At 37.4% G+C, this 17,144-nt stretch overlaps 1 protein-coding gene across 5 annotated transcripts in view; it reads right to left on the bottom strand.

The window, feature by feature from the left end:
• The window catches only part of oxr1a (oxidation resistance 1a), a 150,564-nt gene that overhangs the window by 77,180 nt on the left and 56,240 nt on the right, over positions 1–17,144 (bottom strand). For all 5 annotated transcript variants that reach the window (XM_087805345.1, XM_087805344.1, XM_087805347.1 and 2 more), the window contains one exon: positions 6,978–7,174. In XM_087805345.1, coding sequence (XP_087661471.1) covers positions 6,978–7,174 — 197 coding nt within the window. The remainder of the gene's footprint in view (positions 1–6,977; positions 7,175–17,144) is intronic.

The following is a 17,144-nucleotide window of genomic DNA, read 5'->3' as shown; positions in this document are numbered from 1 at the left end:
CTTTATTTGTATTTTTTTTTCAATGATGCATTTTTACAATATAATTTAACATTTCAAATTCCAGCTGGTTATTGTCATTATGAAGTCAAGCAATCCCCTAATATCAGTCAATATTCTTAAATCTAATTATCTCCAAGATACAGTTAAATATTTATCACCTTTTGTAATTCTGCAGAAACTTTACCTTTCGTGGTTAATGTCATAAGCTCTGTGGGAAAACTCTTCTTTTCTTTTACATACAATTTTAACTTTCAATTAACCTGAAAAAAACAACAGTATTTGGTTCACAAAAAGATAAAATGTATATGATGATAGAAACAGCCTTTTTAAAAAAATAATTAATTTGTAATATTTGAACAATCTGATCATTTATACAAATACTATAAGTTACACCTGAAAGGTTGTATCAGGTGTCACTACGTAGCATGTCCGTCAAAACAAAGGTCGGGGACCCCTTCCGTGAAACGATACAAGCTCCATGTCCCCTCACTCTTGCTCTGAATGAGTATATTCATCTACTTTAGCGATGAAAAAAGCGTCAGAGGGGCAGAGAAAGAGGAACGGCGAGCGCAGGCGTGGCTGGACGAGAGAGCCAGTATTGGATTTGTGGCATGGCTAAGCTGCCTGGAGGTGCTCCGCGAGTGGCCTCTACTGCCGAGGCGAGGGGAGGCTTATCTGAGAACACAGAGGCTGTTGAGCTGGCGACGTAGCACGGCCGAGGGCGCCGCTGCTGGACTGAGAAAGATAGAAGCTCTTACTCTGGCTCCCTCCCGTAAGGAGGCTTTCAGACGTCAGGACCACCAGGGGACCAGTAATGCATCAAGAAGTGTATTCTTGTCCAGACTGGACCGCAGGCAGTCTTTGATTCTGATTTGATTTAATATATTATTGTTCAAATGTTTTGTGGATTTAGATGGGGTTTCATCGTGAATAGTGGGTCATTTCTGTCTAAATTGTATGTCATTTCAGAAATCAAATATTAACTGTATGACCCAGAGTTGTCAAACTGATTTTGTCTTTTCATTCTTTGAGGCTCAATTAATATTAATTATTTTTGCGTTTGTCCTCCTTCATCAAAACAAATCCACTTGTATTGTTGAAGACCATTCCCGCCCCTTATCTTTAACACTGACATCTTTATAGGTCAACATATCAACACCAATCTATTTGGAATTTGAGCTAACCGTCCAGGGGGCCACATGAAATGACTGAGTCTGATTTGGGGCCCCGAAGCGGAGTACAATATTTGATGTCATTTCCTTAATTTACTGAAGGTCTTTAAGAAAGATGGAGTTTCTTGCTGGCTGGCACTCGTTAAAACAGAATATAATCTCACAAAATTTGGAAAAAAAATGTAACAAAACCAATATAAGTGAATGACAGTCCCCTTATTATAAAAATCTCCTATAGGTTTCCATGACGACCTGACATCAAGGAAATATACTGTATATAAACTTAAATATTTGTTCAAAATACTATATTGATATTCAACAGCATCGATTTTGGTCCATATTTTATCATGGTTATTTTATAGTATACATTTCAAAAAGATTGGTATAAAATACTATTTTTATTTACATTTAACATTAAAAAAAAAAACGGCTTTAATTTTTGTGTTGCAAATGGCAGAAGTTATTATTGTCTCTCTAAATAAAGAAACAAAAAATCCCTTGAGATCTTGGCGATGACTGAGGACGAGAGGATACAGTCGACTTGAGCAGCTTTTAAAGCTGATGTTTGGACATATTTTGGTTTCAAAACAAATTCAAGTAGATATGACTTTGTCAAGAGTCAAGTTGTCTGTAAATTGTGCAACACCCGAGTCAAGTACTTGACAATACTACAAATATATCCTTGTACCTATAATATCACAATACATTGTATCGTTGTATCGTGATGCGCATAGTATGGCCAAATTCTTGCAAAAAAACACACACCTGATCAAGTACAAAATTGGGTCTTAAATAAGTTTTCAGCAAAAGGATCATTGAAATCCTGGCGATGACTGAGGATGAGAGGATACAGTGGACTCCTACAGCTTTTAAAGCTGATTTTTTTTTTTGGACAAATGAAAGCAGGTACGACTTTGTCAAGTCATGTGGTCTGTGAATTCTGCAACACCAGACTCAAGTACTCCACCATGATACAAATTTATTCTTGTATCCAATCGTTGCCCTTGAATCGTAATATTCATCATATGGCCAGATTCTTCCCAAAAATGGGTCTTAAAGAGAGATTCAGCTAAAGGATCAATGCAATCCTGTCGATGACTGAGGACGAGAGGATACAGTAATAGCATGGCAATATATCGTATAGTCGCCCCTGTTTCATATCAAGAGGTCCTCGTCAATACACACCTCTTATCAGGGGTGTCAACACCCAGCAAAGTGAAACACGTTCAAACGGGAAGATTTGTTTGTGTCTATTCTTACAGAAGCGAAGGAAGATCAGTGGAGTGTCGGGTGTGTAATTGTCTCCTCTGGCTACGGCGCTGATGTGTAAACACTAGCAGTGTGCCACCTGAGACAAAAACAACCGGGTCTCATGGGGAACAAAGTGATGTACGGCCGGCGGCTCCGGCTACGACCGTCACACCCGCTCGTCTCGAGTGGCGCCGTCCAAATCACCCATCCAGGTCATCACCTCGAACCTACAGCCGCTCGCTCCTGCGAGTCCAATAACTGCTAATTAAATCGGGAACACACTTGCTTTGAAAGTGCAAATCCAGCAAGACCAGGGTGGTCTAACAGCGAGTTAGAGCATCGCCCCCCCCCCAGCGAGGTCCGCTCCCCCTCCCTCACCTCGCACAGGAAATCCAATGAATAACTAACGGGGGAGTAATCAGTCACACGGCTTCGGCGCCGCTCTCGGGTTTGTTAAGACGCTCCAACAAGTGTGATTGTGTGTCTTGTTTGCATTTGCGCCGTCAGGTGCTGTGCGGTACTGGGAAAACGCAGAGTCAGCGGAGCAGGCCAGAGATTCACGGGCGAGGCGGCGCGTCGGTCCGTGGGGCGGAAAGTTTGCAGCCATTAGCAGCAGTTTAGCTTCACACAGTGATTCTCCACTGGAAGAAGTGCCACACAAACGCAGGTTCCTAATGATCCTTCAATGATTTAGCGGGTCTGTAGTGGCGATAATTACCCTGGAGCGGTTCTGATGCGTCCACTATTGGACCAGCAGCACCATGTTTGTCTAGGTTGTTTTTTTTTAAATTTAAATCAATATAGTCAATTTATAATTGATTTATCACAAAATAAACCTTTTTTAAAATAATAATATTCCTCAAATAACTATACAATGACTTGTACAGTATGGCCGACAAAAGATACATACTTTTTTGTTTTTCTTTCCCCGAATCGTTCAGCCCTAGTTTTGACATTATTTATTTTTTTATATTTGTATGGTTCTCTGTTTTATATTTGTATGGTTCTCTCAACCATTAAACTTAACCCGGACGACCCGTCTGGTCACAATTTGACCATCAAAGGGCTTCTTGGCAGTTGATCGGAGACGGTGGTTTCATTCATTTCATCCATGGCTTCTACTACTGGCTGAACGATTTAGTAAACAAACCTAATTGCACTTCTGTCCATGTCAGGCCTGTATACTATGATGAAATTAGATTCATGGATTTAAATAAAATATGTCTTACTTTAAAACTGTAATAATAAAAACCTTAAATATTACAGTAATGCACAACACCTAAAATACCTACAATATGACAATTATAAATATCACACAAGAGCGCAGATTGGAATGAAAAATAAATGTAACTAATCAATAAACATTTGGATCTGCAGTCATTAAGAATATTTTTAGCTGCACCAATGGAATATTTTAACATTTTTGCACTTTTAAATACAAGCAAAAATCACAAAAAAAAGTTTCAGTTTCTTCTTTTTCAGTCTCAGTTTTTTTAAGCAAAGTCAAATTGAAAGTTCTTTTAAATCATGTTGTCGAATAGAATTTAAAAAAATGGTTCAGCTCTACCTAGAGAGAAGAGAAACAGTCTAGGCAGTTGCAGTAACACTGTTCCAACAGAGGAGGTGCCAAAAACAAGCGTGTTTAATCTTCCATAGTGCTGCTTTAACGGAAAGGGAAATGTCAAAACTCAAAAGTGTTAAACAAAATCTCTTGAAAACTAAAGTAAGTACAGACGACAGTGAACTAGTCAAACTCACAATTTAAACTTTACTAAACATTTTGCAAATCGCGATTGTTAAAAATGCGTTTTCCGTCATTGTAGTGATTACTGTTCAGTTTAGTATGAAAATATCCTACTCTCTTGAACGCACCACAGCAACATACATATTTCAACGCTCAGTCAGAACCCCGAAAAAACCCTTGTGACTCTGGGAAAAATAACTGTTTTTCAAAACGCCATCCGCGTCGTCGGGAGTCGCACCTAATGATTCGCCGGTCGCGGTTCATCTCCCGCTCTGTGTTCAATTACCGAGGCGAGCTCACAGGGTTCCAGCCGAGGCTGCAGGCTCAGCTATAATGATGTAAATGTCAGGGCGCATAGGCGCCGGGATCTCACCAGTGAGCCTGCCAGAGGAGACGCCGCCGTCAAGTGTCAAGGCGATTGCTGCGGGACACTACCTGGACACTGTCCTGCACTAATCTAATATTTCCCTCACACCTCCGCGTCTGGCAACAGCCCACCGTTGCTGCGTTCAATAGTGGGTCAATATAAATAGCGTTACACAAAAGCTTTGATTTTTTATGAAGTCATTTATTGATAAAAAGGTGGTTCGTTTCACAAAGTGGGTAAAAAAGTGGCGGAGAAGAAGCGATGACATATGAACCCTTGAGCCGGTGATCATATCCCATCGACTTATCGTATGTCGGACGAAGGCATGCGGTGTCGGATCAATGGGGTCGCCGTCGATGCCTGACCCGAGGGGCTGAGGCGGGATGTCAATATGCGATGACTCAGCAAGGAAGCAAGAGGGGAAAACAATCCTAGCATCAAGTCACTTCTCTATCAACACGGTGCAACCGCTGACCCCCGAGGCTCTCGTGATAAGATCCGTGACCTCGGCAGGAGTGATGACCGTCTCTCGCTGAGACGTGAAGGAATCCAAACAGACTTTCTCAACGCGGAGACCGGACACTGATATATATGGTCAGAGATGATGAGAGTTTTTTCTATGGTAATGATCGGATTTCTGCTGACAGGCTTTGATATGAGAATTTTAAAGAGCCGTCAGTCAAATAAAATGGATTTAAATAAAAAAAAATTAAAAAAGAATATATGTAACAATATATATAAATATTCAGAATCACTATATTGACATTTAAAAAAAAAAAAAAAAAACTTCGGGCCACTAGATGGTAGCAGTCTTTAGGTCACAAATCCCTTGAGATCCCAGTGATGACTGAGGACGAGAGGATACAATCGACTCCAGAAGCTATTAAAGCTGATATGCACATATTTTGGTTCCAAAACAAATGAAATCAGTTACAACTTCGTCAAGAGTCATGTGGTCTGTAAATTCTACAACACCAGAGTCAAGTACTTGATAATACTACAAATACATTCTTTTATCCAATCATTGCCCTTTTATCATGATATGCATCATATGGCCAGATTCTAATAAGCCATTGTATTATCTTGTATTGTATTAAAGTGTTTCTAAGGGTTCTTCTTTTGAATGGGGTCAGGGTTGTCATTAAGGGGAGCTCCAGTTATTAAAGTCAATCTAATCTAATCTAAGTTAAAAACTGGTTTAGATAATGACTAAACAAAGGCAGGGTTCAGAATAAAAATAATCTTTAAATGTTTTCAACACAATTATCTTACTTTCAAACTATCAAATCAAAAGAGTGAAAAATACTTATGTACTTCATAATGATTATTTTCCTGTGATCTCACATTATGACATTTTTTTCTTGTTTGGATTTTTTTCAATATAACTTGGCATATCTGTTCAAAACACATATCAATTCTAAGAGTCAGAAGCACTTTCAATGTTTTTTTTTTCTGCCTGTTTGAAACAACAGTCAGTCATTCAAACCACATAACTCTCTTTTACTGCCGTGGAACAATTAAGCTGCCGTTTACAGTCGACTATTAACCTCTTCAACTCTCACCCTTTCCAAGAGAGGAGATAAAACATTTCACCACATTCTGAATGTGACCCCTATAAAAACAGATAATAGGAAAACGAATATAATTATATTCATATTTATTATTATGTTTATTTTAAAACATTAAAATCCAACTTTAGTACTTGACTGAGTTTTTTAATTTCATTTTTAATTGATATCAACTTAATATCAATCAAAATCAACCCTTGATGTCCTACTTTAGTTTGTATTTTATTGTACGACTTCAAAAACTGTTCTTTGTTTTAAGAAAAATGCTCGACCATCGGTTACCTATTTGACGAACTAAGGGTGGAAAGGTTAAGTTGTTATTAATATCTGTATTTTATTTAGTTTTTTTATCAATGTATTTTTATGATTATCAGCATACAAACAATATTTAAACATGCATTCATTGCAGATAGGCATTTTTTGTCCAAAACTATTGAATTTAAAACACTTTTCTATAAAAACAGTGACCAGTTGAAAAATGTACATATTTATTCCTTTTAAATCACATATTTTTTCTTGTATATTGTCCTTGTAAAGAGCTTTGAACGTATTACAAAAAATATATAGTGTGGCTTTGTAGTACTACTTTGAGAGGCATAATACTATGGGCCATAATTGTACTACCTATTTGAAGTGGGTCTACAATAAATATTTTTTCTAACTACAGGAAAGGCTTTGCTGTAATGGGATTAGGAGGCGATTGAAAGGAAACAGAAAACTCCAGTGGTCATATAGTGCAACTGGTTAATCTCGACTAATCAAATGATTGAAAATGTACCGTTGAATGTCCAGGTTGTCACTACACCTCACACATATACAACATCGGGGTACACCCTCTGCGCCATCTTGAAAGTAACCCAGATCATGTGACTCACCAATGGTGTATCCCCTCTTCAGCTCGCCACACCGAGGGCTGCGGCGCTGAGCGTTAGCGGTGTTGTTCTCCTGGACGCCGAGGGCATCGGTGGTCTTGGCGGCCTGTTGTGTGGTCCTGTTGAGGGGCGAGGCTGGAACCAAAGTCGGGGAGAACCCTTGACTGGCGATGTCCACCGACTGAGACTTCTGCTTCAGCCTGGAGAACAAAAGAAGAGACGCGTGTAAGAAGATGCAGTGAATCCTTTTTTTTTGGGTCAAAACTGATGATTTAAAACTTTCCAATATTATATACGAGTTACATTTTAACAGTGAAAGAACATTTGGATGATGAGAAAAAGGGTCCTGATGCAAAACGTTTACTTTAGACTTAAATAAATCAATTTGAACCTTTTTTTGAAGGGCTGTTGTTTATTTTTTATTTTAATCCCATTTTGAAGGGATTTCGTTTTTTGGGATTGAACTAAATAAAGTTTAAGTTGTGATTTCCTTTTGATGTTTTGATATTTTAATGCTTTATTCGAACATATGGGTACATAAGAAAGTAAACTTAAAACAAACAAAACCAATGAGATTAGTCAAACAATAATAACGATGGTACAGTAAATATTATAATAATATGAACCCAACATTTCCGAAAAGGAGAAGAATGAAGCATAAGCTTATTTGAACCTACCTCTTCAATAATACTCAATTAATAACCATCAACCCCAAATGTACATATTTACATGACACATATTTACAAAATATAAAATAAATAGAGTACATAAATAATACATCATCATCATGAATGATAACACCCGATTGTTAAAGCCTTTCTTCCTCACTGTACCTTTTGAAAACCATGAGTTTGTACCGCTTTTTAAACTGGGTCATGCTTGTATATTGCTTTTTCCAAATACATAGATCTTTGTTATTAATCATTTCATTAAAAAAAACAAAAAAAACACATAAAATTGCTACTTAGCTGCCAAACTTATTTTAAAATGATTAGTTTCATAGTTTTACTGTAGACAAGTGATATGATCAAAGATCAAAGGCATTCTTTTCCTAGATCTTCTCTCGATCCTTGTGCTTTAGAAGAAAGACTTTTTCTTTAATGTAAGTAAGTAAGTCATTATTATTTGCAAAGCGCCTTTCTAGACCAGGGTCACAAAGCGCTTAAACAACAAAACAATACACAGTTAAAATATATACTTTAAAAGATCAAGAGACAAACACAGGAAAAGCACAAATAAAAACGTCTTCAGATGTTTCTTGAAGGAGTCAGTAGATCATCAAACACAGAGGCAGAGGAAGATCGTTCCAAAGCTTGGGAACAACCACCTGGAAGAATTCCTTATTGTCATCACTTTGAAGCTCAGAAATCATGAGATCAACTCACTTCCCGCTCAGGTGCCTTCGACAGCTTATGGGGAAAAGATTTCCTGAGGTCTTCAGCTAAGTTAGGAAAAATCCAATCTGCCTACGATAGCAATTCAAATCCACTTTAAGCATGACGAGATCCAGAGTCGGAGGTTGGAGGAGTCGACTCGGGACAACAGCTCAGTAAGTAAGTAGTTTATATTTGTAGAGCGCTTTTCCAGACCAGGGTCACAAAGCGGTGAAACAATCAAAACAATACTCCGTGTCTAAAAAAAAGAGTCATCTGCCTGTTTTCTATTTAACAAAACTTAATAAGAGTGAAAAGACACTATCAATAGATACAGAAAAGAATCCTGAAACAGCAGAGCAAGACTTCTGGGCACAGACACACTTTCAATCATCGCGGCGAAACTGCTGAAGCGAACAGAATCTTTTCTGGCCGTTTCATCCAAGTGTTTCGCTCACGAACAGGCCGGCGCCGCGACACGACACTGTGTCCCGCTAATGAAAATGCATCATCTCTATGGAAAATACTTCTCCGACTTGTGTCTTCTTCCCAAAAAACCCATGCCGGGGAGAATGAAGAGTAGGAAGGAGGACGGCTGTGTTAACGGCTCCCCGATGTCATTTCAGGACAAAGATAAACACTCGGAACAGATACCAGCGCAGAAAGAAATGGTTCCATTCATCTAGATTAGCTCAGCAGCGAGCAACAGAGGAACAGTAACGTCAGCCGTAAACGCCAGATACTGCTAAAGACCGTGTTCTGGACGTGGGTTTCCATGGCGGATCATGAGGACGGAACAGAAGTGTCGAGGAGTGACCCGGCGCTGCAGCTGAGGAGGATGAGGCAGACAGAAGGAGAGTGTCAAGCTGTGTGAAGTCTATCTTGACTCCCTCAGGAGGGAAAAACTAATTACTGCCTCATCAGTGGAGCATAAGACCTGTTTCCAGCTCCGTTTCACTCCGAGACAAAGACCACTGGTATCTAATAGGGGTGTCGACGTTTAAATTTTTTTTCTCCTCGTGTAGTCGAGGCTTGTAACCGTCGCGTATCCGGTTATCTACGGTTGTGTTTTAGAACCACTAGAGGGTTCTGTCTCCATTCAAACACCACTTAATCCCATGAGAGCAAAGCCACTCTGGTAGTTAACAGACAAAAAAAGGGTTTTTTTTTATAGACCAAACATCTGCAAGGTTTGACTGTTTTTATGGGGCTCTCATGATGTCAGCGAAGAACTAATCCACATAGAAATGTTACACATAACATTTTTATTTAATTTTTTAGAGGTCATATCTAAAAAAAATGTGTTTTAAGTTTTCATGGAAGGTGTATACATAAGTTTTTACATGTTTGTTTTAGCATATTTTTTTTTCACTGCCTTTTACTCTTGTTTTTCTTTACCTTATATTAAAGCCTTTTTTCTGGTCTCTTTAGCTTGACGGCCCCTCAAAGCAGTTACAGTATAAATGTGGCCCCTGAGGAAACGTTGACACGCCTAGCTTATAGTTAGCAAGTGAAAAAAGGTTTCCATTTGCAACAATAAATAATGATTGTTTTTAAAATTCAAACTTCACTCATTTTTTACTCACCCTCATGTCGACTATGGGTTGGGATTCTTTTCAGAGTAATTTGTTACTTTTTACAGGTATAGGCAAAAATGTATGTCAATGCTAATGTAGCAACGGGTGCTAACTTGTCTTCGTCTTCGTCCAAAAAGACAATAAAAAACATCAAAATTTCTCCATACTGCTCGTCTGTAACGTCTATCTTGTATTGAACCTTGACATGAAAAATTATTTCTGAAAAACCTAAACAAGTCTATATTTTAAGTAGGTTTTTTAGCGGACTCTGCTACATCCTGCACAGACAGGAAGTGCTTCAGGTAAATATTGCTAGTGCTTCCAGTGTATACACTAGACAGGACTATTGGTTTATTATAGACTATCACTTTAAGCACTTTTTTTTGCCCTTTCTTCTCCATCAGACTGACAAATTTTCATTACTAGCAATAGCTGTAGTGCCTGATGTTGACCAATATAATAAATGGACTGGTAAAATAACCAAGAACTGAAGAGTGAAGGGGAGTAATGAAGAGAATGAATAATGGTAGAGTATGGGTCTGTATTAGTAGCTGAAATATAAATTAATATAAATTAAATATGGTGTAAATGTAATTGACTAGAATATTTGAATAATCATGGGTTTCTTCTGCCTTCTTACCTTGAACAAAAGGAGATAAAATTCCCTGAAATATTCCTTACTAAGTATATATATAATATGAATGGTCTTAAATTTCATAAAATTTGGCGCATTTGTAGTTTTTATTCTGGTTCTTCCGCCCCTTTTTCTAATATTTCATAGCACACTGGAAATACATTTTTCTGCCTTTCTAGAGAAGATAAGACTTTACTTAGTGGTTATCAAAGCTTTTAGGATGCACTGCATAATTCCGCTGTGTACTAGAGATACTGTACATACTGTATATGCTTGACATTTAATTGTAATAATATCTGATGTTTCCATGTAGCAACAGCTGTCCGCATCAGAAACACTTAAATCAAATAATAAATCAAATATATTATAGAATTGTTCTTTTTTTAATATGCTCACTTTATTATAAAGGTCACAGGTTTTAATGTATTTTATTTATCTTATTAATTTATATTCCTCAAATTCCTTACATTCTAAACTGTCAAGGTAAAAAAAAACAAGGAAAGTACTTTAATTTTATTAAGTTAAAGCCACTTGTATGTGTTGTTCTGGTTCATTCAGGGAAGTCGGTGATTCTGATGAAACTCAGACAAACTAATCGATCAGTTTGTTGCATCAACTAGAACTTCAGAGCATGAAGCCACACGTGAGACGTTGCATCCAAAGAGACGGTCACGGTTCATTCAGTCGACAAAAAGGGAAAAGCGTTAAAATAGAAAATGAGATGCACAAGCACCCGTTTTCTCCTCTGGTTATCATTTTAATGTCAAAATCTGGCATTAAAAAGATGATAGTCTGAAGGTTCCACGTGCTTTGGCAACAGAATCTATAAACAACAGCAAATTTTGAGGCCGAGTCAAAACACACTTGCCCAGCTAAGAGGGATTAGACTTCTTAAAGAAGGTTGCTTCGGATCCTCCTCCTTGCTTGGCTCGCATCCCAGCGTTTATTCAGAGCCGAGGTGTTTACATTTAGAGACTGTGGTGTTATATAAAACCATTGTCAGCGAGGGATGTCATCACAATGACCTGGTGCTAATGATGCCTCACAGTCCCACTGAATGCTGCTTATGCAACATTTGCTCAGTGAGGAGGAATATTGGTTTACGATGGGAATATGGAATTCTATTATCGGGACAGAAATAGACGCCCGACAACAACTGGCCACCGCGGACGAGTTTCTTTATAAAGCCTCACATAATTGAGTTTGAGAACGACTCAGTTTAAGTAAGAAAGTAAGTAATTTATATTTGTAGAGCACTTTTCAGACCTGAGAAGTAGATTAAAAAACTGATGGACACACAAAGTTACTCCCTTGAACTCCCTCAAAATATAACCTTTACAAGAATATAACTTAATTATTTGTTTTCTAACATTTTCTTTACCAAAAAAGATCATTTTTCTAATATCATAATACCAAAGCATATATTTCTATGAAGAAACCTCCTATTTTTACAATTACTCCAGTTATACTATGGAGCCCTTCAAAGGAACACTACGGAGCCACACAGAGTAATACTACAGAGGCTTGTTGAGTTATACTTTTAAGCCTAGTGGAGTAACTCTACAGAGCCTCATGGAGTAATACTACGAAGCCTCGCCGAGTAATACTACAGACTCGTGAAATTATACTATTGAGCCTTGTGGAGTTATACTATGAAGCCTTATGAAGTAACCCTACAGAGCATTGTGGGGTAATACTATGAAGCCTCACAGAGTAATACTACAGAGCCTTGCGGAGTAATACTAAGAAGTATTGTGGAGTAATACTCCAGAGCCTTGCCGAGTTATAACATTGAGCCTTGTATATAACACACCATACAACAGAGCCTTGTGGAGTAATAATATGGAGCCTTGCGGAGTAACACTACAGAGCCTTGCAAAGTAATATTATTAAGTCTCTCAGAGTAACACTACAGAGCCTTGCAAAGTAATATTATTAAGTCTCTCAGAGTAACACTACAGAGCCTTGCAAAGTAATATTATTAAGTCTCTCAGAGTAACACTACAGAGCCTTGCAAAGTAATATTATTAAGTCTCTCAGAGTAACACTACAGAGCCTTGCAAAGTAATATTATTAAGTCTCTCAGAGTAACACTACAGAGCCTTGCAAAGTAATATTAGTAAGTCTCTCAGAGTAACACTACAGAGCCTTGCGGAGTAGTACTATAAAAATTCACAGAGTAATACTATGAGCCTTGCCAAGTAATACTATGGAGTCTCTCGGAGTAACACTACAGAGCCTTGCGGAGTAGTACTATAAAACTTCACGGAGTAATACTATGAGCCTTGCCAATTAATACTATGAAGTCTCTCGGAGTAACACTTTAGAGCCTTGCAGAGAAATACTATAAAGTTACGAGGTAAGTTCAGTATCTTACCAAAGTTGTGCTTAAACATTTTAAAACATTATTTTTGAGCACTTTTTACCTACAAAAATGTATGATGTTGGATTGGTCTGTAAAACCGTTTTCTGTGAAAAAAACAACAACTGCAGTATAAATGTTTAAGTTTTTGTTATGATACTAAGTATGAGTTTGTGCAATAAAGTCATTGGTTATGATTTATAGTGACGTTGCAGTCGTGGATGGAGAGTGTGCACGTGAAACGGAGATAAGGACGGAAACATAAAGCGGTGGTCGTGCACGTGAATGAGAAGCCTAATGAAACATGGCTGAGACCCTCTGAGCTCAACTATCAAACACACCTGCGTAATGACGTGTCGGACCTCTTGCTCTCGTCTAAATGCCACGGCAGCAGTTCAGCAACACAACATCATCATCACAACATGTGGCGATTAAATGAGATTCAGAATTCACCAACTCCACCAAACAACCATAGGCATAAACATCAGGGCCATTTAATCATTGAAACATCACTTTTTTTAAGCATTTAATTATTTTTTTAATAATTGAATTAAGCAATTTCTAGGTTCGATAATTTGTCCAATAAATAATCTTTTTTTTTTTTTCCAAAAGTATTTTTTCTTATTAAACTCATAGTTTCATATTTTAATGGCAATAATTCAAAAATAAAAATTCTATATTCTTTTATTTGTAGCCTTATAAATTCAATCTTTATATGTATATTAGTTGCACCTTTACTGGTTTACCTAGGTTTCATCTACTTGAGTTTTATTTCATCATCTTTATTTCATGCACTTTATTACGATAAGTAACGATAAGTTTTTTATCTTTAGTACTGGAAACAAAACAAGGGAAGTTCCATTGTTTACTTAAAACACTTTGAAATTTTCCCAGGGAATCTGGAAAACAGATTTTCAGGAGCCATATTCTATTCTGTGACCCATCAATCAAGAACATTTTAAAGTTGGAAAAAGGATGGAAAAAAAGGTGACATATTTAAAGTAAGGTAGTTTATTGTACTTCATTGTATATTATTTGATATTAACGATGTATTATTGTTATATACAGTATATGATAAAACCATCTATTTTCAATCATTTTAAAGGACACAAGAAATAAAAAGGTCCTTCAAGGATTTTATTTTAGAAACACAAGAAACGTTTGACAGTTTTATATTCTCATTTGAGGACTGTTTGGCAAAAATGACAGCGATAAAGACGTTTTTAATTAGAAAATAATAAAATAGTCATATAAACGTGCGACTCTTGACATCACGATTATGTTTGTTTCGGTGAAGTTTACTCCAAAAACAACTGGTTAAACTAGAAGAACGAGTAAAACAAAAGCCCTAAAAGCTCAGTCCTGTTGCAGAGAGAAAAAACCTCCCAAAAATATCTCGGGGACCCCTGAAGTCGAAAACACGCCGCCCGTAATCCGCTCTCCACGTGCTCTGATCGCGGCGCCGTAAAAAAAAAACGACATCAAGCCGTAACCGAGAGCAGCAACCAATCGCTCAAAGCTATATTTAACGATTTCTCCTCCACTTAGCAGCGTCTGCCAACAGCAATTCCATTTTGACCAGAAACTATTCCATAAATCTACATTTCCACGCATCGACTCGGAGAGAGAGAGGATGTTATTCATCTCCCAGGATGCATCGCTGCCACACAGATTATCTCCCACAGCGGGAGAAGAGGCTTTATTTCACGTCTGGCTCCGACTCTGGGCCACTTCCTTTTTTAAAAACATAGACTTTTCTTGCTCCGACTGAGCCGTTGAGTCGTCTGGGTTTGATTCGCTGAGTCTTCACGGGACCCTGGGACCGCCGTTACTGCAGTCCTCGCACCCCCACCCCCCCCACATCCATCCTCCTGGTTGCTAGCCGCCGTCCTGCTCCCTCATTTGCCGAGCCCAGGCAGCGACACGATTGGTCAGCGCCGGTAATAGAGAGTCGCGTCACAACATTGGTGCTGCTGCAGGAATGACTGTTGTGAGAATTGGCAGTTTTACATGGAGCGTCGTGTTGGATGAGCCGGGGGGTCTGTGGAGGGGGGTAGGGGGGGGGGCTCATGAAAAGGAATGTTTTAATTATCGCCGTTATTGACTCTCTGCTCTGCATCTTATTGGTATAAGAGTAACTTGCAGGCTCTTCTAATGTGATAGAGATTCTCTCGGAATCAGCCGACTTAATGAAAAACTCTGTGCAGGGGAAGCTTCCGCTCATTGAATCAGACGATAGACGAAGAGGCAGGGATTTCATTTGCACGAGCGATCTTCGGAAAAAAACTTTATTAGTCGTTTCGAATAACGCGTGCTAATCTCTTCTTATTCACTTCAACAACACGTAATACTGGAGTTCATGCCATCGAGTTGCTCGACGGTGACGATCCAATGATGAAAAATGAATATCATTTTATGATTATCCAGACAAATGGGTGATGAAAGACCGAAAAAAACGGCACAAAATACAGACGTGAGTCGTAGTATACATATGTGCTTTTGAGCAACACTCCTGACGTGATCTTTTATAAAGAAAAAAAAAGTTAAATTATTATCATTATATATTTGCCATTGTTAAGAAATGCCTTAACATTGGTTAATAATAAAAAGGATCATAGAACTGAGGCCACACAGCAGCACACATGAGCAGAAGTTAAAGAGACTTTAATTTAGTCTGTGTTGAGTATAACCAAATAATATATGCAAAGAGTATATCCAAGTATTATATCATAAGAGGATATCCAATTATTTTATCATAAGAGTATATCCAAGTAGTACATCCAAGTATTATATCATTAGAGTATATCCAAGTAGAATATGCAAAGAGTATATCGAAGTATTATATCATAAGAGTATATCCAAGTAGTACATCCAAGTATTATATCATTAGAGTATATCCAAGTAGAATATGCAAAGAGTATATCGAAGTATTATATCATAAGAGTATATCCAAGTAGTACATCCAAGTATTATATCATAAGAGTATATCCAGGTAGTATATGCAAAGAGTATATCCAAGTATTATATAATAAGATTATATCCAATTATTTTATCATAAGAGTATATCCAAGTATTATATCATGAGAGTATATCATAAGAGTATATACAAGTATTATATCATGAGAGTATATGCAAAGAGTATATCCAAGTATTATATCATGAGAGTATATGCAAAGAGTATATCCAAGTATTATATCACAAGAGTATATCCAATTATTATATTATAAGATTATATCTAAGTAGTATATCCAAGTATTTTATCATAATAGTATGTCCAAGTAGTATATGCAAGTATTATATCATAAGACTATATCCAAGTAGTATATGCAAAGAGTATATGCAAAGAGTATATCAAAGTATTATATCATAAGAGTATATCCAAGTATTATATCATAAGAGTATATCCAAGTATTATATCATAATAGTATGTCCAAGTAGTATATCCAAGTAGTACATCCAAGTATTATATCATAAAAATGTATCCAAGTAGTATATGCAAAGAGTATATCCAAGTATTATATCATAAGATTATATCTAAGTAGTATATCCAAGTATTTTATCATAATAGTATGTCCAAGTAGTATATGCAAGTATTATATCATAAGACTATATCCAAGTAGTATATGCAAAGAGTATATGCAAAGAGTATATCAAAGTATTATATCATAAGAGTATATCCAAGTATTATATCATAAGAGTATATCCAAGTATTATATCATAATAGTATGTCCAAGTAGTATATCCAAGTAGTACATCCAAGTATTATATCATAAAAATGTATCCAAGTAGTATATGCAAAGAGTATATCCAAGTATTATATCATAAGATTATATCTAAGTAGTATATCCAAGTATTATATCATAATAGTATATAAAGTAGTATATGCAAGTAGTATATGCATAAGAGTATATTCAAGTAGTAAATACAAGTATTATATCACAAGATTACCACAGTTGAATAACTGCACCAGCATCAGTTTCATCTTTCATTTCAACATCTGTCAGGTACGAACACAAAGCAGCAGCAACATCTGTCGCGGCTGGTGTTTCTGGCTCCATCTCTGAGGAAGAAACCCGTAAACGAGGAAGTGTTGACGAGCGTTTGACCCGCAGTGACTCTGCAACACCTCGTCCTCTCATGTATTCACTCCTTCATTATCCTCCACATCCACCCACAGCACTTCCTGTCACCGGAGACCGTTGGCAGGCGTCTTGGCTGCTCCAT

Source organism: Callionymus lyra, chromosome 13, assembly GCF_982586985.1.
Source record: "Callionymus lyra chromosome 13, fCalLyr1.hap1.1, whole genome shotgun sequence".
Taxonomy (NCBI): domain Eukaryota; kingdom Metazoa; phylum Chordata; class Actinopteri; order Syngnathiformes; family Callionymidae; genus Callionymus; species Callionymus lyra.
This window is presented reverse-complemented; position numbering and strand designations above follow the sequence as displayed.